This window comes from Lemur catta, chromosome 2 (genome assembly GCF_020740605.2).
Source record: "Lemur catta isolate mLemCat1 chromosome 2, mLemCat1.pri, whole genome shotgun sequence".
In the NCBI taxonomy this organism is placed as follows: domain Eukaryota; kingdom Metazoa; phylum Chordata; class Mammalia; order Primates; family Lemuridae; genus Lemur; species Lemur catta.
The window spans coordinates 67700041-67717941 of NC_059129.1; the positions used below are offsets into that span (position 1 = coordinate 67700041).

General features: G+C 32.6%; 1 protein-coding gene across 1 annotated transcript in view; it reads right to left on the reverse strand.

Annotated features, from left to right (window-relative positions):
* The window catches only part of EYS (eyes shut homolog), a 1451515-nt gene that overhangs the window by 1341872 nt on the left and 91742 nt on the right, over positions 1-17901 (reverse strand). The window contains 2 exon segments of the mRNA XM_045543805.1: positions 12266-12393; positions 14915-15108. Of these exon segments, the coding sequence (XP_045399761.1) occupies positions 12266-12393; positions 14915-15108 (322 nt within the window).

Consider the following 17901-nt stretch of genomic DNA (forward strand, 5'->3'; position numbering starts at 1 on the left):
GACAAGAGAAGGAAATCAAGGACGTCTAAGTGGGGGCAGAAGAAGTCAAACTATTGCTCTTTGTTGATGATATGATCTTATATCATATTATATGATCTTGAAAACCCCAGAGATTCTGCCATTAGACTACTAGAATTGTCAAACAAATTCAGCAATGTTTCAGGGTAAAATAAAAAATTAAATGTACATTATTTTACCAACAAAATATCAGTGAAAATTATTAATGCATTAAAATAATGAAGTAACCATTTCATAAAACAACAACAATAAAGAAAATTGGAAAATTTTTTAAAAGATCTTGCATCAAAGACAGTATTTCAACAGTGTCACTCTTGGATTGGAAGTTATTCTTGCTTAAAGTTTTCCAGCTGCTGAAATAGCTCTTTCAAACTCTATACTATTCTAGGAAATGGAAAAGAGATAGTTATAAACTAACTCCAAATAGTTTTTTCTGGGCCTCTTATCTTGAAATACTCTCATCACTTGTTTGAACATTTGGAAGAGGATTTTGGTCTATTTTCTTTTTTTCAATGCCTGAACTATTATATTTGTAAGTTTTGTAACTTTTGAGTTATAAAATAAGTCTCAAATGAGGCATTGCATTTCACCTTTGTCTTTGGTTTCATGGTGTATAGATGGATATTTTGATGCAGAGTTACTTGTGTCAATTTCAACACTGTCCTGGACCTATTCCACTTCTTGGGAAAAAAGTTTAAAGTAAATTAGGGCTTAGTCTTAGAATAGAAGCATTGCAATACTACTACATGCAAAATATTATGACTTACATGGGCACAGACCAATGTCTAGACTTATGAAGTACTCATTTCTTCAGTTTATCTTTTTGGCATTTACTGAGCAACTAGGTCACTGTCTGGAACTCAAGACACAAATGAGTCATATTTCATAATTCTTTAAACCTAAAAATAAAATTTTTGGACACAAACATCTATATTTGGTAATTAAAATGAACATAATATATACCTATCCTAGAATATAGAAAGGCAGTATTGAAACTATTAAAACAGGAAATTTCCTGCCTTAATTAGGTTATAGCAATGGGAGATAAAATTGTAAACACATAAAAATATAATGACAAATGGTGATAGGTGCTATTACATAAAGTAATTAATTAATTAAAGCAAAGTAAAAGTGGAGAAAGTAATAGAGAAAGGCTATTTTAGGAATGTTTGTCAGGATCAACAGGAAAGACAAGTTTGAGGAGATGATATCTGAGCAAATCCCTAAATGAAGGGAACATTGAGCTACTGTAATTTCTAGGAAAAGTATACTCAGAAACAGGACCAGCAAATACAAAGGACTGAAACAGGTGTTACTTGATGTATTCAAGAAATATCTTAAAGACCAAAGTGATGGTTGGCAAATAATCAAAGGGAATATAGCAGGAGATGGTAACTGAGAGATAGGCAGGAGAAAAGATAGCTCACCTTGTAAATATTTCAAATATTTTAGATTTTTTTTAAAAAAAGTCATAGGAACCCATTGAATGGCAGTGGCAGAGGAGTGAGATGATTTTAAAATATACACATTCTTAGTTGTGGAAAAGAGATGATAAGGAAGCAAATCACTTTAAATTATCTTTAGCTATAGCTTCTATCACCTAAGATAATGGCAATTCTGTCTTCTGAATAGGCCAGGGATTTTGCTTTGGGTGCTCCTTCTGGCATGAACACTCTTCCTCAAGATAGCTTCACGTTCCTTCACTTCATGCAAATCTCTGACAAAATATTAGCTTTTTCAATGAGGCTTTCGTTCACTATTCTACATAAACTTGAATGAAGACTCAAAACAATGAAGTCAAGAGGGAGACTACTGAACTGTTCCAGATGAGAATGTGGCTTGAACAAGGGTGCTAACCTTCATAAGGATAAAAGTGTTCATACTCATGATATAATATCTATGGCAGAGTTTAAAGGATTTGTTGATGGACAAGAAGTGGGTTGAGAGAGAGAAGAAGAAATCAAAGATAAGTCTAAAATTTGAAATGCTGTATTAGATATAAATGAAAGTGGACAAAAATTTACCTGATAGGATGTAGAATTAAACAGGTTTGGCGTTTTAAGGTTAATAGAACATAGGAAAAGAGAGATAGGAATTTGATATTGGATGTAGAATTGTGCTTTTGACAAGGAAAATGAGGATCTGCAACTGGTGATGGACAGAGAAGGGCCAGTGCAGTCTTATAATTGGAGGTGCCTGTTGGTTGTAGAAATAATTATAAAATTGTGGTGTTAGAATACGTGAGTGAGTGAGTTTGAAATACATGAAGTGATGATCTGAGAGTGGAAGTATTTACATTAAGGTACTGTAAGTGTGCAATTACAGGTCATGAAAAATTAGAGATTATAACCAGAGGAGATGGACTGAGGCGAGGAAGAAGGGTAAATTTATAAAATAATTGTCAAAGGATTTGAACAATTACAGTGAGTGGATTTGGTACATGAATGTAAAAGTCATCAAGAAATATGACCACCATGGTGATAAAGAAAAGGTCAGCAAGCCAGATACTAAAGCCTTTAGTGGAGGATGGGTAGAAAATGAGAGACAAGAAGATGCTACAAAAGGGGAAGGCGGGGGAGAGACAGAGAATCAGAGGGAAAATGGTATAGCTACTGGCTAGATTTCTCAAGAGGAGGGAGAAAAAATGGACTGGATAAGGCAACAAGGGCAAGGCTATCTATACACTTCATCACCTGTGGTACACAGGTGTGGAATAATGAACAGTGATCACCTAAGACTACCTACAGGAAAAGCAGTACTAAGGTTTCTGTTAGAAAAAGAAAGAAAGCATAGGAAAAAATATTGTAGATATTGGAAATTTTGCCACTGGAAAATTGAGAGTCAGAGGGAAAAGTGGAAGAGTACTGAATATCAAGAAATATTGGAGTTGTACAGAGCATTATCAGGCTAAAATTTCTTTAATCAGGTATGCCCTGGGAGACTTAGAGATCACATGGCATTAATGCAAACTTTATGTGAATATGTCTGTACTAGTTTCTTCTGTGTTTTATTATTTGTTATTCATAGGAAACAATACTTCTAGGACTAATGGAAGAAAAGTTAGACTGATGGGTTATGTTCTCAAAATAAGGCACATAGGAGGCCAGCTTAGAGGATGTGTCCTGTTATCTATAACAGTCCCTGAAATATAAAATTATAATAACAGCAGCAGAAGCTGCTCTTGGTGAAGCAATGCCAACAATTTCCTAGATATTTTTAACAGTAATATAATTTATAATCAGAATATTAAGTTAAAAAATCTTATATTTAAACTTTAATAAACTTTTTTCTATGTTAAATTTTAGAATGATTTATTTAAAAGTTAGCCTCATAAATGTGGCTATTGATTTCAAATAAAGAAAAATGTAGTGGCCTAGATTTTGAGATAATTAACTTCCAAAGATTATGGTTTCCAGGGAGTTGAAAATTGACTGACCAAGTAAAAATGTTTCATTAGTTAATAAATTCCTAATCCAAATATATGATTGCTATTTTAAAAAGTATTTCTCAAAACTAATACAAAAATATAACTTTATTAGATGTTAAAAGAAAATATGTTGACCTATGCATTTCTGTGGATGCAGTGTTCTATTTCAAAGTCACAGTGCATACTTAATTAGCTTTACTTGTGACATAAACTGAAAACTCTAACTCTACCCATGGCTGACATGGTGAAACTAATAACAATCTTAATGAAATGCTGAAACTGACTTGAGAAAAAAAGGTATGTTAATACATTGAATTGACACTTAAGCAGTGTCAACTATAAGAAATGCAACTCAAGGAGTAAGAAACAAAAAAACCCAATAAAGTGAGAAAATAAAATAGAATATAACTGTTCCATAAAATATCTCAGTATTTGAGTGAAGAAAATAAAAGGCTTAGAAAGCAAAAATCACATTTCTGATTTTTAAAGACATAGTATTTATATTGTTCTAGTATCTAGTTTATGACATTTTTTACAAAGATGACTCCCAATAAATTTTGTTAAATAATTGATTTTCAGACTTGAAAAATTGTTGTATGAAAAAGACAACCGATAGTTTAGTTAAAATTTATTTCCTGATTCACATTTCCTCATTTTGCCCTAATATTCAAAATGTGATCATCTTGACATATAGAAAGCACTACAGTCATTGCATTCAGTAAATATTAGATTAAGTAAGATTGTGTTTGTGTGTATGTGTGTCTAAAATGGCAATATTAGCAGTGTAGTTCATGATAGTCTTCAAAGCTAGTATGTGGTCTTGGAGTATGAACACTTCCCACTCTAGTATATAGTGGAGAACTCAGAACTCTGTATGAGAGGTTATGATGTCCTTCTCTCCATTAACCTCTCACTTCCATCCATAGAAAGCTACATTGGAGCTGTGTCCTACAGTGCCGTGGACACTGCCACCTACATATATGAGGCACACATAGTCCTACAGCTTTAGCACTGCCTGTGGAGGAATTTATAAAGGCTGCCCATTGAGCTCTGTGAGTGCCTGACAAGACCCCACACTATTAGCTCAACACTCACAGTCGACCCACCAAACTTAACTTTGAGGCCATGAAAACTAACCCCTTATCACCATTTACTTTAGACACTCAAGAAGCCAGAGGTTTCCAGGTCATTCCTCATGTGAATTGGTTCCCTCAAGCAACTCAGTACATGTATTTCATTTTCCTCTTAGGAAATGTCTTCTTTTTGACTGTAATTTCTCAAGTGGTGATTACTCTCTCTCCTTCAGCCCTCACAGTTCAGTGTCTGAATGTTGTGTAGGTGTCCTCGTTTTTTCCTCATTGTGGCTTCCAAATTATTCTCCTGTCCACCTCCTTAAAAATCTTATTTATTTGAAGATTATACCTTCAAACCATGCATCACATACCTCCTTCTTGTTGTAGACAGAGCAAACCCTCTTGAACATTCCCTCCAATTCCAATTCTTTAACATTTAACAACTGGCTCATTATATCTTTCTCTAACACAATTCCAGTGTTAGTTATTTTTTCCAGCTTTATGACAAATATCGTATACATTTAAGGGAAACAATGTGACAATTTCATGTGTGTATATATTGTGAAATGGTTACTACAATCAAGTTAGTTGACATAGCTGTCACCTTGATTAGTTATCATTCCTATGTGTGGTAAGAACAATTAAGATCTATTTTCTTAGCAAATTTCAAGTATACAGCACAGTATTATTAACTATAATCACCATGCTATACATTAGATCCCCGGAGTTTATTCATCTTATAACTGAAAGCTTGTATTATCTTTGACCACCTCCCCATTTCCCTTGTCTCCAAATCCCTAGAAACCACTAGGGGGTTTCTATGAGTTAGACTTTTTTAGATTCCACATATAAGTGAAATCATACAGTATTTATCTTTCTCTGCCTGACTTATTTCACTTAGCGTAACACCCTCAAGATTCATCCATGTTGTCACAAATGATAGGATTTCCTTCTTTTTATGGATGGATAGTATTCCATACACACACATACACACATACACCATATTTTAAAAAAAATCACAATAGCCAAGTCATGGAGCCAACCTAAGTGTCTCTCTTAGTTACTTCAATATCTGCATAGTTATCTATTATAAAGAGCTTCTCAGAGGCAGATATTGTCTGAACTCAAAGACCTGAATCTTCACCCTAACTTTACAATCTACTCCCACTCTAGTATTCTATTAATATGTACTACCATCATACATAACTATATTATCTTCATAATCTTAACTTCCATAATCTTAATTTCAAATATTGCATATTCTACCTACAACCTAATTTCCCTTTCCAATTTTCTCCTTCTAGGCCTTCCCCTCCCCCCAGCAATTCTCAATCCCACAGTCCAACTCTTCACATACACTACCAACCCTTCAATGTCTCTCATCCCCATCACATCCTCATTTCCTTACTTAACTGAATTATATTACATGGCCCATTTCTATAATCAATTCTTGCATATAGCCTTAAATCACTTGTTTTCTTCCCTGCATTCTTGTAGCCTGGTCAAGATCCAATCCTAATTTAATTCAACACCCAGGACGCTGCATATGAGTAACTACACAGGGTTTGAGGATGGCACACATTACTGTAGAGCAAACTTAACTTAAAAGCAGGTTCACTAACTCTAAGGAGATGCTTACTGCTGCATTATCACTAATACTGTATTTTCCTCCTACTCATCTGGATAGCTATTTCATACCTTCTCATCTCACTTTGCTTTTTATTTCACTTGAGAAATAGAGCAATCAGAAGAAATTTTCCAGATGATTCAGAAACCACACATCCAAAGCAACCTATATCAGTATAAATATTCCACTTTTCCTCCTATTGTAATTCACTTAATGTCTGCCAAATTCCTCTATTTGTTCACTTTATTACAACCCATCTCTACTACTATTTAGAAGTGACCTATTTTCAACGTTCCTCAACTACCAGATTATTACTCTATATTTTTGCTACCCCTTAAAGGAAAAGCCCATTTCTTTTCTCCCATTCACTCATGAACTAGTTCTAGTCAATTTTTCCCTACTCTTCTGTCAAACTGCTCTTTTCAAGGAAACCATTATCTCCAATTGCCAATTGTAAAGATCAATTCTCAGTTTCCTCTGAGTCACATATTTTGAGATAGTCTAGCATTGCCTTCATATTTTTAAAATATTTTATAACTTCTCTAATGATCCTCTGCATTTTTCTTATCTTAACTCACTCCTATTTTTAGTCTCATATTCTAATCACTTAACTTTTTAAAATATGAGTGCCCAAGGTCTTAGCATAAAAACCTCTCACTTTACTATCTTTACTTACTCTGAGGTCATTTCATTTAATTTCCTGGTTTTAAATGTTATGTCTATGTCACTGGCTTCCAAATATGTACATGTATTTCTGATATCTCCTCTAAAAAGGAAATCTACTTGAATGCCTACCTCAGTAACTCCACTTGGCTATATTAGGGGTCTTACCTAACATGTCCAAAACCGACTTCTTGTTTCCCACCCCTTCCAACCATGCTTCTCTTCCTACAGATTTTCCCATTTAGAAATAGTTTTAGAAAACCATTTAGGTTTATTTTCCAAACTTTTAATTGAACAAACAGCCTTAGAGTTATCTTTGACTTCTTTTTATCTCTTGCCTCATATCCAGTTCTTCAACAAAACACTGAATTATTCTTAGGAATATATTTCAAATCTGATTATTGATTACCATCATCACAAGTCACTTTGGTGGCAGTGTCAATCACCATCATCTCTAGGCTATGTAGTCACAGTAGCTTCCTAGCTGATCTCCCAGTTTCTTTCCTTGGGATTTCATACCAGCAGTCTATTCAATGAAAGGAAGTCAGAGTGAGCCTTTAAAATAGTATCTGCCTACTAGAATGTAAGTTTCTTATGGAAAGAGCTCTTTTATACTTTTAATTTTTTTTTCTATTTTTCTACTTCTGTAGAAGAGGATCACTTACAGTAGAAAAGTTTCTGAAAAAGTAGGCATTCAATAAATATTCATTAAATTAATGGATAAATTAGTCATTTCACATTACATCCCAAGTCATGACCTTCCATTTCGATCATTAAGACCCAAAATATTTATTATAAACAAATTAAATAGTGAATTAAATAAATTAATTGGAAAATATTCTATGTATAACCTAGTAAAAGGTTCTAGAGATATAGAAATGAATAAGACATAGTCATTCTTTTGAGTATATTACAGTAGAATAAACTTCTGTTGTAACTCAGAATTATTGTACATAGAGTAGTCAATCATATTACAGAAATATTTTGTTTTCTTTGGTAGATAATATTGGGTGAGCATTAAAACTGCTAAATGACAAAAAAAATTAAACATTTAAAGTGTGTAATACAAATGAAATCAGTGGTTTGCAGAGAGTTCCACTGTATTTACTTTGAAAATATTCAGTTGTAAATAACATAATCCCAATTCAAACTGGCTAAAATGATACAGGGATTTATTGGCTGATATAATCAAATTTTCTATACATAGTTCTTGGTCTGTGCAGAGCTTGATAATGGTTCTGGATCTTTTTAATCCTATACTTATTTGTATTTTGGCTTTGTCTCCTTGCTGGGTTTCTTCATGATTGCGAGATAACTTCCAGTAGCAGTTACGTGCTGCAATATGGTCTGTTGGTGTCGCTGTCAAGTTTGTTTCGCTTTTCTTTAAAACCTCTAGTAGGAGGTCCAGGGTTACTTAAGTGTAGACTTTCTGCCAAATGATTTAAGTATCAAAGTGCAAAAGTGCTAACCAGACCTTGGAAAACTTCATCTGCAGGGCCCTAAAAAATATAAAAGGGGTAATAAAAAAACAAAACAAACAAACAAAAAAACCCCTCTTTTTTCACTTTTGTAGGCAGAAAGGAACAATGCTGGAAAACAGGGAGAGGGATTCTTTACTCCCTGTTCTCCCATTTCTGCCTCAAATGGTGGTGGCGGAAATGAGGAAGGATTTCTACACCACAATATTCATGAAGAATTACCTCATTTTCCAGCCAATTCTGATTCTTGAAGTTGGGCCACACTTCTAGTCACTTGCTTGTGTAGCTCTTGAGCCCATGTGGATTTGAGAGCCATGAAATTGAGGAAGCAGCCTTCTCATATCATCCTATGAGTATATTTCGAGATGTTGTTACCTCTTAGAGGCTCTATTTAGGATTCTGCTTCTAAGGAGCCAGTTGACGGGTAGACATTCCACCCATGTTAGTCTCTGAGAACAACTCGTCCTATTTCCACCACCTCCAAAGACACTGGTCTCTCCTTCACCCCTTTGCGTAATCTTCTTAGTGTCTTATAACTTGCAATTCATTATCTTAATCACTGGGTTTTGTTTTAGTACTGGCTATCTCCTCCAGATGCTTTTTCTTCATTCCTCTTCATCTTACATTGCATTTCAGGATGCGGACCAACGGCTTTTGACTGGTCTCTACTAATATGCTGCTCTAGCAGAAGGTAGAAGGTGAGAGGAGAGTCAGGGTAGGTATTGGATTCCTCCACTCCCTCAGTGCCAGGCTGTAGGTTGGCAGTAACTGTGTTCATCTCCATGAGTTCATAGCTCATGTTAAAATGTTTTACTCTGTAACTACAGCTCTCTCTTTGGTTTCTATTACCTGTAGTTTTAGCTTGCCTCTTCAGTATAGAAAAGGGCCACACCATTTCTAATCCAAGAGTAAGTATGCACTCATTGTTGCTTTCTCTTGACCATTTACGTAACCATTAGTCTTTTTATTCAACTCTCCTAAATTACTCTATTTGAGTGAACCAGCTGTTTCCTGGCAGAACTTTAGTGGATCCATATTGAATATTAAGAGAAACTCTTCAAGTATTCTTTTAAAATGTTTGTTTTATTATCTGAAATTATTTTAGTTCACAAACTTAATTTTCCTTTCAAAGGATTAGCACCTCCTTCACCAAAACTTCAAAGTATTGGCACCTCCAACCAAAACATCCCTGGGTAATTTAAAGGAGTCACCAAAGTCGTGTTCCACCTGTCAGATGTTTCCATGACATCAATAATTTCTTTTCCTTTCCCATCAGATTTCACTTGTGTGCCACCTGTTCCAAGCATTGCTATTTCAGACACTTACCACTCTCATTGCCTATAAGGAATAAACTTTTCATGCCAACTGCCAAAAGACACTTAAAGCCTTCAGTCTTCTAGGTGGTAAGGAAATTACTGGTTTGTTGCTACAAGTGAAAATTAACTCCTTTGTGACACTGTTTTGCTTTTGGTAACTAGGTAGCAAATAAATTCTCATATCCAGTGTTTCCCTGTTTTCATGCATCAGTTCCTCTCTCTTCTAACCATAGGAATTTAGATTTACACCATATATTCAGGCAGGGAAACTGATACCATCATCATCACTCTATTTCCTTTCTTTATTTGACTCCTTCTTTAATCAAACATTTTTTTTCCTCCCAGATTGAGAAAAGTAAAAGCTTGTGTAGAGGTGGGTAGTTAAACTAGGTATAATTCTATAAGAGGATTTTCTGCACTGATGCTGTTTGAGCTCAGCTCATCTTGATCATGATTCTCAAAGTGTTTTGTCTCTAGATAAGCAGCATCAGCAAAAGAATTTGTTAGAAGTGCACATTTGTGATCCTCATCCCAGATTTATTGGGAATAAGAAACAACTAGACACAAGGAACAACTATTAATATTTGTGCTTTAACCATACTTTCAGGAAGGTCTAATTTGGTCAAAGTTTTAGAGTCACTAATCTAGAATAAACTCACCTTATAAGTTAGCAACACAGAGATAAATACTTAAGATAAAAGCTTTAGGTCAAGGGGTTTTCATTTTTCTTATTATTTTTATTGATTTTCCTCCTTTACTATGAGAATGGGAAAATAAATTTCAACATTAATTTTCTATCATTGTTTCAACTTTAAATTTTATTAATTTATATTGATTATATCTCCATTACTTCACCTGAGTCAAAGTTAGCATTTTTTTTTTACTGTTGGTGGTGATTTTGGGGAGAAGAGTTTAGGGGACAAGAAATTCTGCATTTGTTTTCCAAATCTGTGCCATCATTTTATTGATTTCTGAGGCTTTGTCCTTCACTTGTAATTCCAATTAGACCACATGTTATTTCTGCCTTGTTGAAGCAGCTTTATTTTCACTCTGCTGTCATTTTCCTTATATGTTACCCTTTATTAACAGGAGTCTAATTTAGCCAAAGGAAGGCACAATGTTATTAAACGGGTTTGGGATGGCTACATGTAGACAATCATAGAACACCTATAGTGACTCATATCAATTTCATGAGTTTATTTCAAAGTTGTTACAACTAATTTATCTACTTAATGTATTTGGTTCTTCCTAAGAAAACCTAACTTAAATTTCTACAATATCCACCATAATCCTAAAACATGCTAACAAAATATTTCAGATCAAATTCCATTGTTTTAAAATTAGGTCTATTAATTATAATAATAATAAAACAATAAACTGAGAGATGGCAACAATGTCTGTAGTTATCTAGTTTTTCTCCTGATTATTAATTTTAAAAGAAAGCTTTCTAAACAATCAGAATATTGTTAATATAAGGGCCAACAAAAGGTTCATATTCAGTAAAAAATAAATAAATAAAATCAATAATTATATATGAATGTATATTTGTCCAAATTTAATGTTATCATCCATATTTTTAAAAGGTGATTACTTTTGTAAGAAATTCACAAATATGCTAGTGCTATAAGGCATAGAAATAGAAATTCTGAATTAAAAAGTCAAGTCAACATTTTGAAAAGGATAACAATTGGGTTTATTGGTGAATTAATACAAGATTGAATGTATTGAAAAATTTGGCTAGATGGGTTAGATCTTCCAAGATTTAGGTATAATGATAAGGTTTCTCTTCATTTGCTTTGGAAAAGTCAAATTTTAAAAGCTTAATTTTTTAAAAAACTTTGAATTTGGATTTCTTTGAAATTGGTTAAAATACTGTGAATTGTACATCTATGATGTGTATGCATATTCTAGTTTTTTTCCAGTGTGTTTTAAGGCTATCCTGTACCGTAGCTTTTAATTTTCTACTTTTAAGAATACTCTAATTTTTTGAAGCTACTTTTACTGCTTTTCAATAATGCCCAATAGAACTTGCTTTAAGCAGCCAGATAAAAGTCAAGCAAGTGTGAAGAGTACAAATTGTATTTCCTAATGGTGTGAGAAAATATCTATAAAGCTGTTTAAAATGGAACAAAATTATATGCCCAGATATTTGGGTCACTTCTGTCATTTACAAATGAGTAATTTTTAGCAAATTCCTACTTGAAGAGAGCATCATTTTCTAAAAGTCTGTATAAAGACCCTAACTAAAAACTATCAGCTAAGGTCTGTGAATTATAGAAAGTAATGGTGACTCTATCATTCTAAAATACTTCAAAACCATATGCATATAATAGAAATAATACTAAAGGGGCTTATATTTCTCCTTTCTTTTTAGATCTTCAAATACTACTCAGTTACCATAAAAATTCCATTATATAATAAAACAAATATTGAGTTTATAACTGTATGCCCGGATTATGGTTGAGAATTTCTCAAATATTTATTTTACACCAATACCACAATTAACCCAAACCATGCAAAAAACTTCCTACCTTGACTTGAAATAGAATATATTATATACCATTAAAGTTAATCTTAAAAACAAAATATTATTTTATTTTTTCATGTGACTTTAAAATCCACGCATTTTGTTATAAATATAAAATTAGAAAATTATTTTATACCTGCAATGATAAGCTTTCTCACAGTTCATACATGTGACATTATTCTTCCAAGAAAACGACTCATGTAATGTTTGAATTCTCTTACAAAGCTTGTCTGTAAATATTGGTGAACAGATGCATGTAACATCCTAGGAAAGATTAAAAATTATTTTACAAATGTTTTAGATATTAGAAACATAGTAAATGGGTTATTACATGGAGAGGGATGAAAAATATTTTTGTAAATATTGAGTAGAGGTTCTCTATGCAGCAATGTGGAAGATTCTGTCTTTTAAAATGTCACAATACTCCCATCTTACACACTCTTCCTGCTATGCAAAAGCAACACTCTAATTAAGAGTTGGGAACTATATCTCATCCCTCTTGAATGTGAGGTAGATTGTGACTATGGAGAAAGTGACGCTATGTGACTTCCAAGGCTAAGTTCAAAAGGCCATATAGCATCTGTCTAATTATCTTGGGATGCTTGCTCTTGGAACTCAGCCACATACTCTGAGGAAGCCCAGGCAACATGGAGAAGTCATGTTTAAGGCTTTGGCTGATAGCCCCAGCTAAGAGCCCAGCTGACACCAAACATTAACTATCAAACATGTGTACTAGAAAACCTCCAAGATAAATTCCAAGCCCAGACATTTTCTGACTGCAAGTTCATGAGAGACTCTAAACAATAATCTCCTAACTGAGAGAAGTCAACTCACAGAACCGTAAGAGATAATGATAAAATAATTGTTTTAAGCCATCAAGTTTTGGAGGCGATTATGTATAGAAAATTGGAACAAGCAATATATCCATACATCTATGGGTAGGTAAAAAGAAAAATGAAACTAAATCTGATAGATTTATAAGTTAATTTCACCTGCACTCTAAATACAGCCTAGTCATCATATTTCTTCTCTTCTTGTCCTCCTTATTTCTTCCTCTCCTTTTTCTTCATTATCATTATCATCACTGTTATTATCATCATCATAATTTTCATTCTAACAATGGTATTTGTTAGGTGATTTCAAGGTGAAAATATCATGTACTTAAAATTTTTGATTTTGTTTCTTCCTCATGGAATCCAATCAAATAGTACTCATCTAAGACAAAAGTAAAGATGAAAGAGGTAGAGAGCTTGCCCAAAGTCATACATGGGTATGGTGGATAAAATGCATGATCTTCCAAATCATTCATCTAGAAAATTGTTGTTTCAAATGTAATTATAAATAATACAGGAATAAGTAAAATAGAGTTAAAGTACTTTTATGAATTAATAGTTAAACAGACATCCACCAAAGATCACTTCTAATATTAAGATACTCATAACTAGTAAAGTTAGAGAGTTAATTTCTCATTATTTTCAGATTTAAAAACAAAAAATCAAATATCCTTTTAATAATTATTGATTGACTAATGTATTAGTTTTATATTTATATAACAAATTGTATTTATATAGCAAATTATTACAAACTTAGTGGCTGAAAGCAACAAAAACTCATTATCTTACAGTTCCAGAGGTCATAAGAGTTTCAGTGGGCTAAAGGTATCAGCTATGTTCCTTCTGGAGGCGCTAGGGGAGAATTTTTCCATGACTTTTCCATCTTATAGACACTTCCTTCAGTCCTTGATTTATAGCCCTTTTTTCCTTCTTCAAAATCAGCATCACAACATCATCAGACCTCTCTATGACTCTGACTCTTCTGCCTCTCCCTTCCATTTTAAAGGACGCTTGTAATCACATTGGGCCCACCCAGATAACTCAGGATAGCATCAGCTGATTAGCAGACTTGATTCCATCTGCAATCTTAATTTCCTCTGGTATGTAACATAACATATGAACACATTCCAGGGATTAGGGCATGGACATCTTTATTTGGGGAGAGGGTACCAGGATGAGGGGCTTAGACTGCCTACTACAGTGGTAATTTCCTTGATTGTGAGAAGCATACCTTATTGCTCTTTGTACTTGTATCTCCCAGTATTGGGCCTTGTGTACTGTAGGTTAATAACAAGTCTTGGGTGTTGTAGAAGAAATTCCAGATGGATTAAAAATGATCTTATAATAGGCCTTATCTGTATATTACACATTCTGTATAATTAAATTAAGCCTTCTCAGAAATGGTTTACTAAAGACTTTGCTAATAGACTGGATTACTTTGCTAGGAAAGAAAACTTCCATTTTTAAAGTGTTAGTAACAAAAAGTCGATGAAGTTGGAAAACCAAAATAAACTTTTAAAGTTCTTTAAAGAGTTAGTGACAAATATGAATCTTGATAAAAACTAAAAGATAATGATGTGTGGAAACAGTTAACAATTATTTCCTAGTCTTACTTATTTAAATGTTAAATTAAAAAAAGTATAACAATGCCAAATAATTAAAAGCTAAAGAAAAAACTTAAAAAAAGTGTTAACTAAAAATGAAAAGTGTACAAAATTATATTGTTTTCAGTGGAGAATATTGGTGGAAGAGCAAAAAATGAAATTGAACAATGTTGTTAAAATTGAAATTTCTATATAAACAGAAAAAAATAAAATAGATTTTCTGATTTTTCTGAGTTTGAAAATTATGCTATCTTAACAAGAATTTTAATTACTTGTACTTTTCAAATTGTTTGGTAATAATAAAATATATATTAAAGCCACTCATTTGTATGTTAGATTCTGACTTACCTTTGGTATATTGATACAGTCAGTGCCATTCTGACATGGTATTGATGAACACTCAGTGATACCAGTTTCACACTTTTGACTGAGGAATCCTTCTGGACATTCACAATTGTTAGCAGAGCTGCTATTTTGGCAAATTCGTCCTTTCCAATAAGACTGAGAAACACAAGGCTTTGTTGACTCCTCACAGAAGGGACCTTAAAAGATCATGAAAGAAAAAAAAGACAAAAGAAAGTAAAGAAAGAAAGAAAAGAAGAAAAAAAGAAACAGAGAAAGAAAGGAAAGAAAAAGAAAGAAAGAAAGATGAAGGAAGGAAGGAAGGAAGAAGAAAGAAGGAAAAGAAGAAAAAATGAACATAAGTATGTAGCAAAACTCATAGAAAAAGTTTGTAGAGTTCATGGAATCTTTGTATTTAACAGGTATGTTGCAGTGCAGTATAAGTTATTAATATAAAATTCACTCACTGCAAATCTACAATTCAATAATTTTTGCAAATGTATAGAGCTATTCAAGCACCACCACAATACAGTTTTAGCACAACTCTTTTACCTAAAAAAGTGCTCTTTTGTAGTCAATCTTTGTTCCTAACTCCAGCCCCAGGTAACCATTCTGTCTAGGTAGATTTGCCTTTCTGGGGCACTTCCTAAGAATGGAATGGTATAATATGTGCTCTTTTGTTATTGGCTTTTTTGTTTTGGCATAATTTTTGGAGGATTTTTCATGTTGTATCATGTACGACTACTTGGTATTTCATATTGCTAAAGAGTAATTCACAATACATACATTTCACTTATCCATTCATCAACTGGTGGACATTTGTTTCCACTTTTTGGCTGTTAAGAATAATGAATTCAAACATAAGTATTTGAGTGCATAGGAATTTTCATGTTTCTTGGACAGATTTCTAGAAGCAGAATAGTTGAGTTTTATGGTAAATTTGTGTTTAACATTTAAAAAAACTGCTAAACTATTTTTCAAATTAGCTGTATCATTTTATATTCCCAAAAGCAATGCATGAGATTTTCTGTTTCTCCACATTCTTGCCAACATTGGATATCGTATATCTTCTTTATTGTAGCCATTCTAGTAAATGTAAAATGGTATCTCATTATGATTTCAATTTTCATTCTCTAATGACTAGTTATTTTGAGCATCTTCTCTCATATATATTAATTATTTTAATATCTTCTCAAACGTCTATTCAAATCTTTTAACTATTTTTAAATTGTGTTATCTATTTTCTTAAGATTGCCTATGTTCTTTGAGTGGGGTCTTTGTATATTCTGTATATATGTCCTTTATGATATATGTGACTTGAAAATATTGTCTTCTTGTCTTGCCTTTTCCATTTTCTCCCTGTGGTGACTTTGGATAGCAAAAGTTTTTATTTCATTAAATCCAACTTATCAATTTTTCTTTTTTTTTTTATTATGTCCATTTTCTCATTTTTTCTTTTACATGTCATGCTTTTGATGTTATATCTAATAACTCTGCCTAACCCAAGGTCATGAAGGTATTCTCATATGCTTTATTAAAAGTTTTGTAATTTTAGCTCTTACATTTAGATCTCTAATCCACATGAATTTATTTTTCTATATGGTGTGAGATAATGATTATGTTATTTTACATATTTTGCATATAGATAAATAATTGTCCTGGCACTCTTTGTTCTTTAAGATAATCCTTTTCCCATTTATAATAATTGCTTTTTCCACTATTTGTTAAAACTGACCATAAATACGAGTTGATTTCTGGCCCTCTCGATTTTTTCCTGATATATATACCTGTCCACTAATATATATACCTGTCCACTAATATATATACCTTTCTATACTATAACACAGTTTTCAGATAAATGTATAAATACATAAATGTAAATAAGTAGATAGTAAGTTTTGAAAATGGGCAGTCATCCAACTTTCCCTTTTTTTTCTGAATAACTATTTTGCTCTATGGACTTTTTTTTTTTTTTTTTGCAGTTCCATATAAATTTTTGTATTAGCTTCCCAATCTCTACACAAAAACCTGCTGGAATATTGACAGGGATTTTATTAAATCAACAGATAAAATTGGGAACAATTTCCACATAACAAGATTGAAATCCAATCAATGTATATGCAATGTCTCTCCATTTCTTTTGATATTCTTTTATTTTTCTCAGCAAAGTTGTATAGTTTTAAGTTAGTCTTGCATTTAATTTGGTGAATTCATATCTAAGTATTTTTTTCCTTTTGATGGTCTTGTAAATGGAATTGTTTTCTTAAATCTATTTTTGAAATTTTGCTGTTAACATATAGAAACAAATGATTTTTGTATATTTTCTTGTAGTCTGCCAAGTTTATAAAATCATTACTTGTATTGGTAGCTCTTTTCTAGATTTCTTAGGCTTTTCTACATATAAGATACTAGCATCTGTGAATAAACAATTATACTTCTTCCTTTTAATCTGTATGTCTTTATGTATTTGTCTCTGTGTGTGTATGTGTGTGTGTGTGTCCATCAAATAGTCTGAAACTCAAGTACAAAATGCTGAATAGAAATGGAAACTAGATATCATTGCCTTGTTCTCATTGTTAGGGGAAAAGCTGTCAGTCTGACACCATTAGTATTATGTTCACTAGACATTTGTCACAGATGCATTTTATCAGATTAAGAAATTTTATTCTATTTCTAATTTTATAGGAGTTTTTATAATTAATAGGTGTTAGATTTTGTGAAATGTTTTTTTTTTTTTGCAACTATTGAGAGGATTATGTGGGTTTCATCTTTTATTATATTAGTATGGTGGAGTTTCAGATGTTAAATTAATCTTGCATTCCTGGGAAACATCCTACCTTCTCAGAATATAAAAATATTTTTTATGTTACTGAATTAGATTTGCACGTGTTTGTTGAGGATTCCCTATCTATATTCATAAATGACATTGATCTTTAATTTTTGTTTTTTTAGTTGTAACATCTTTGCCTTTGGTTTTGGTATGAGGGTAATAC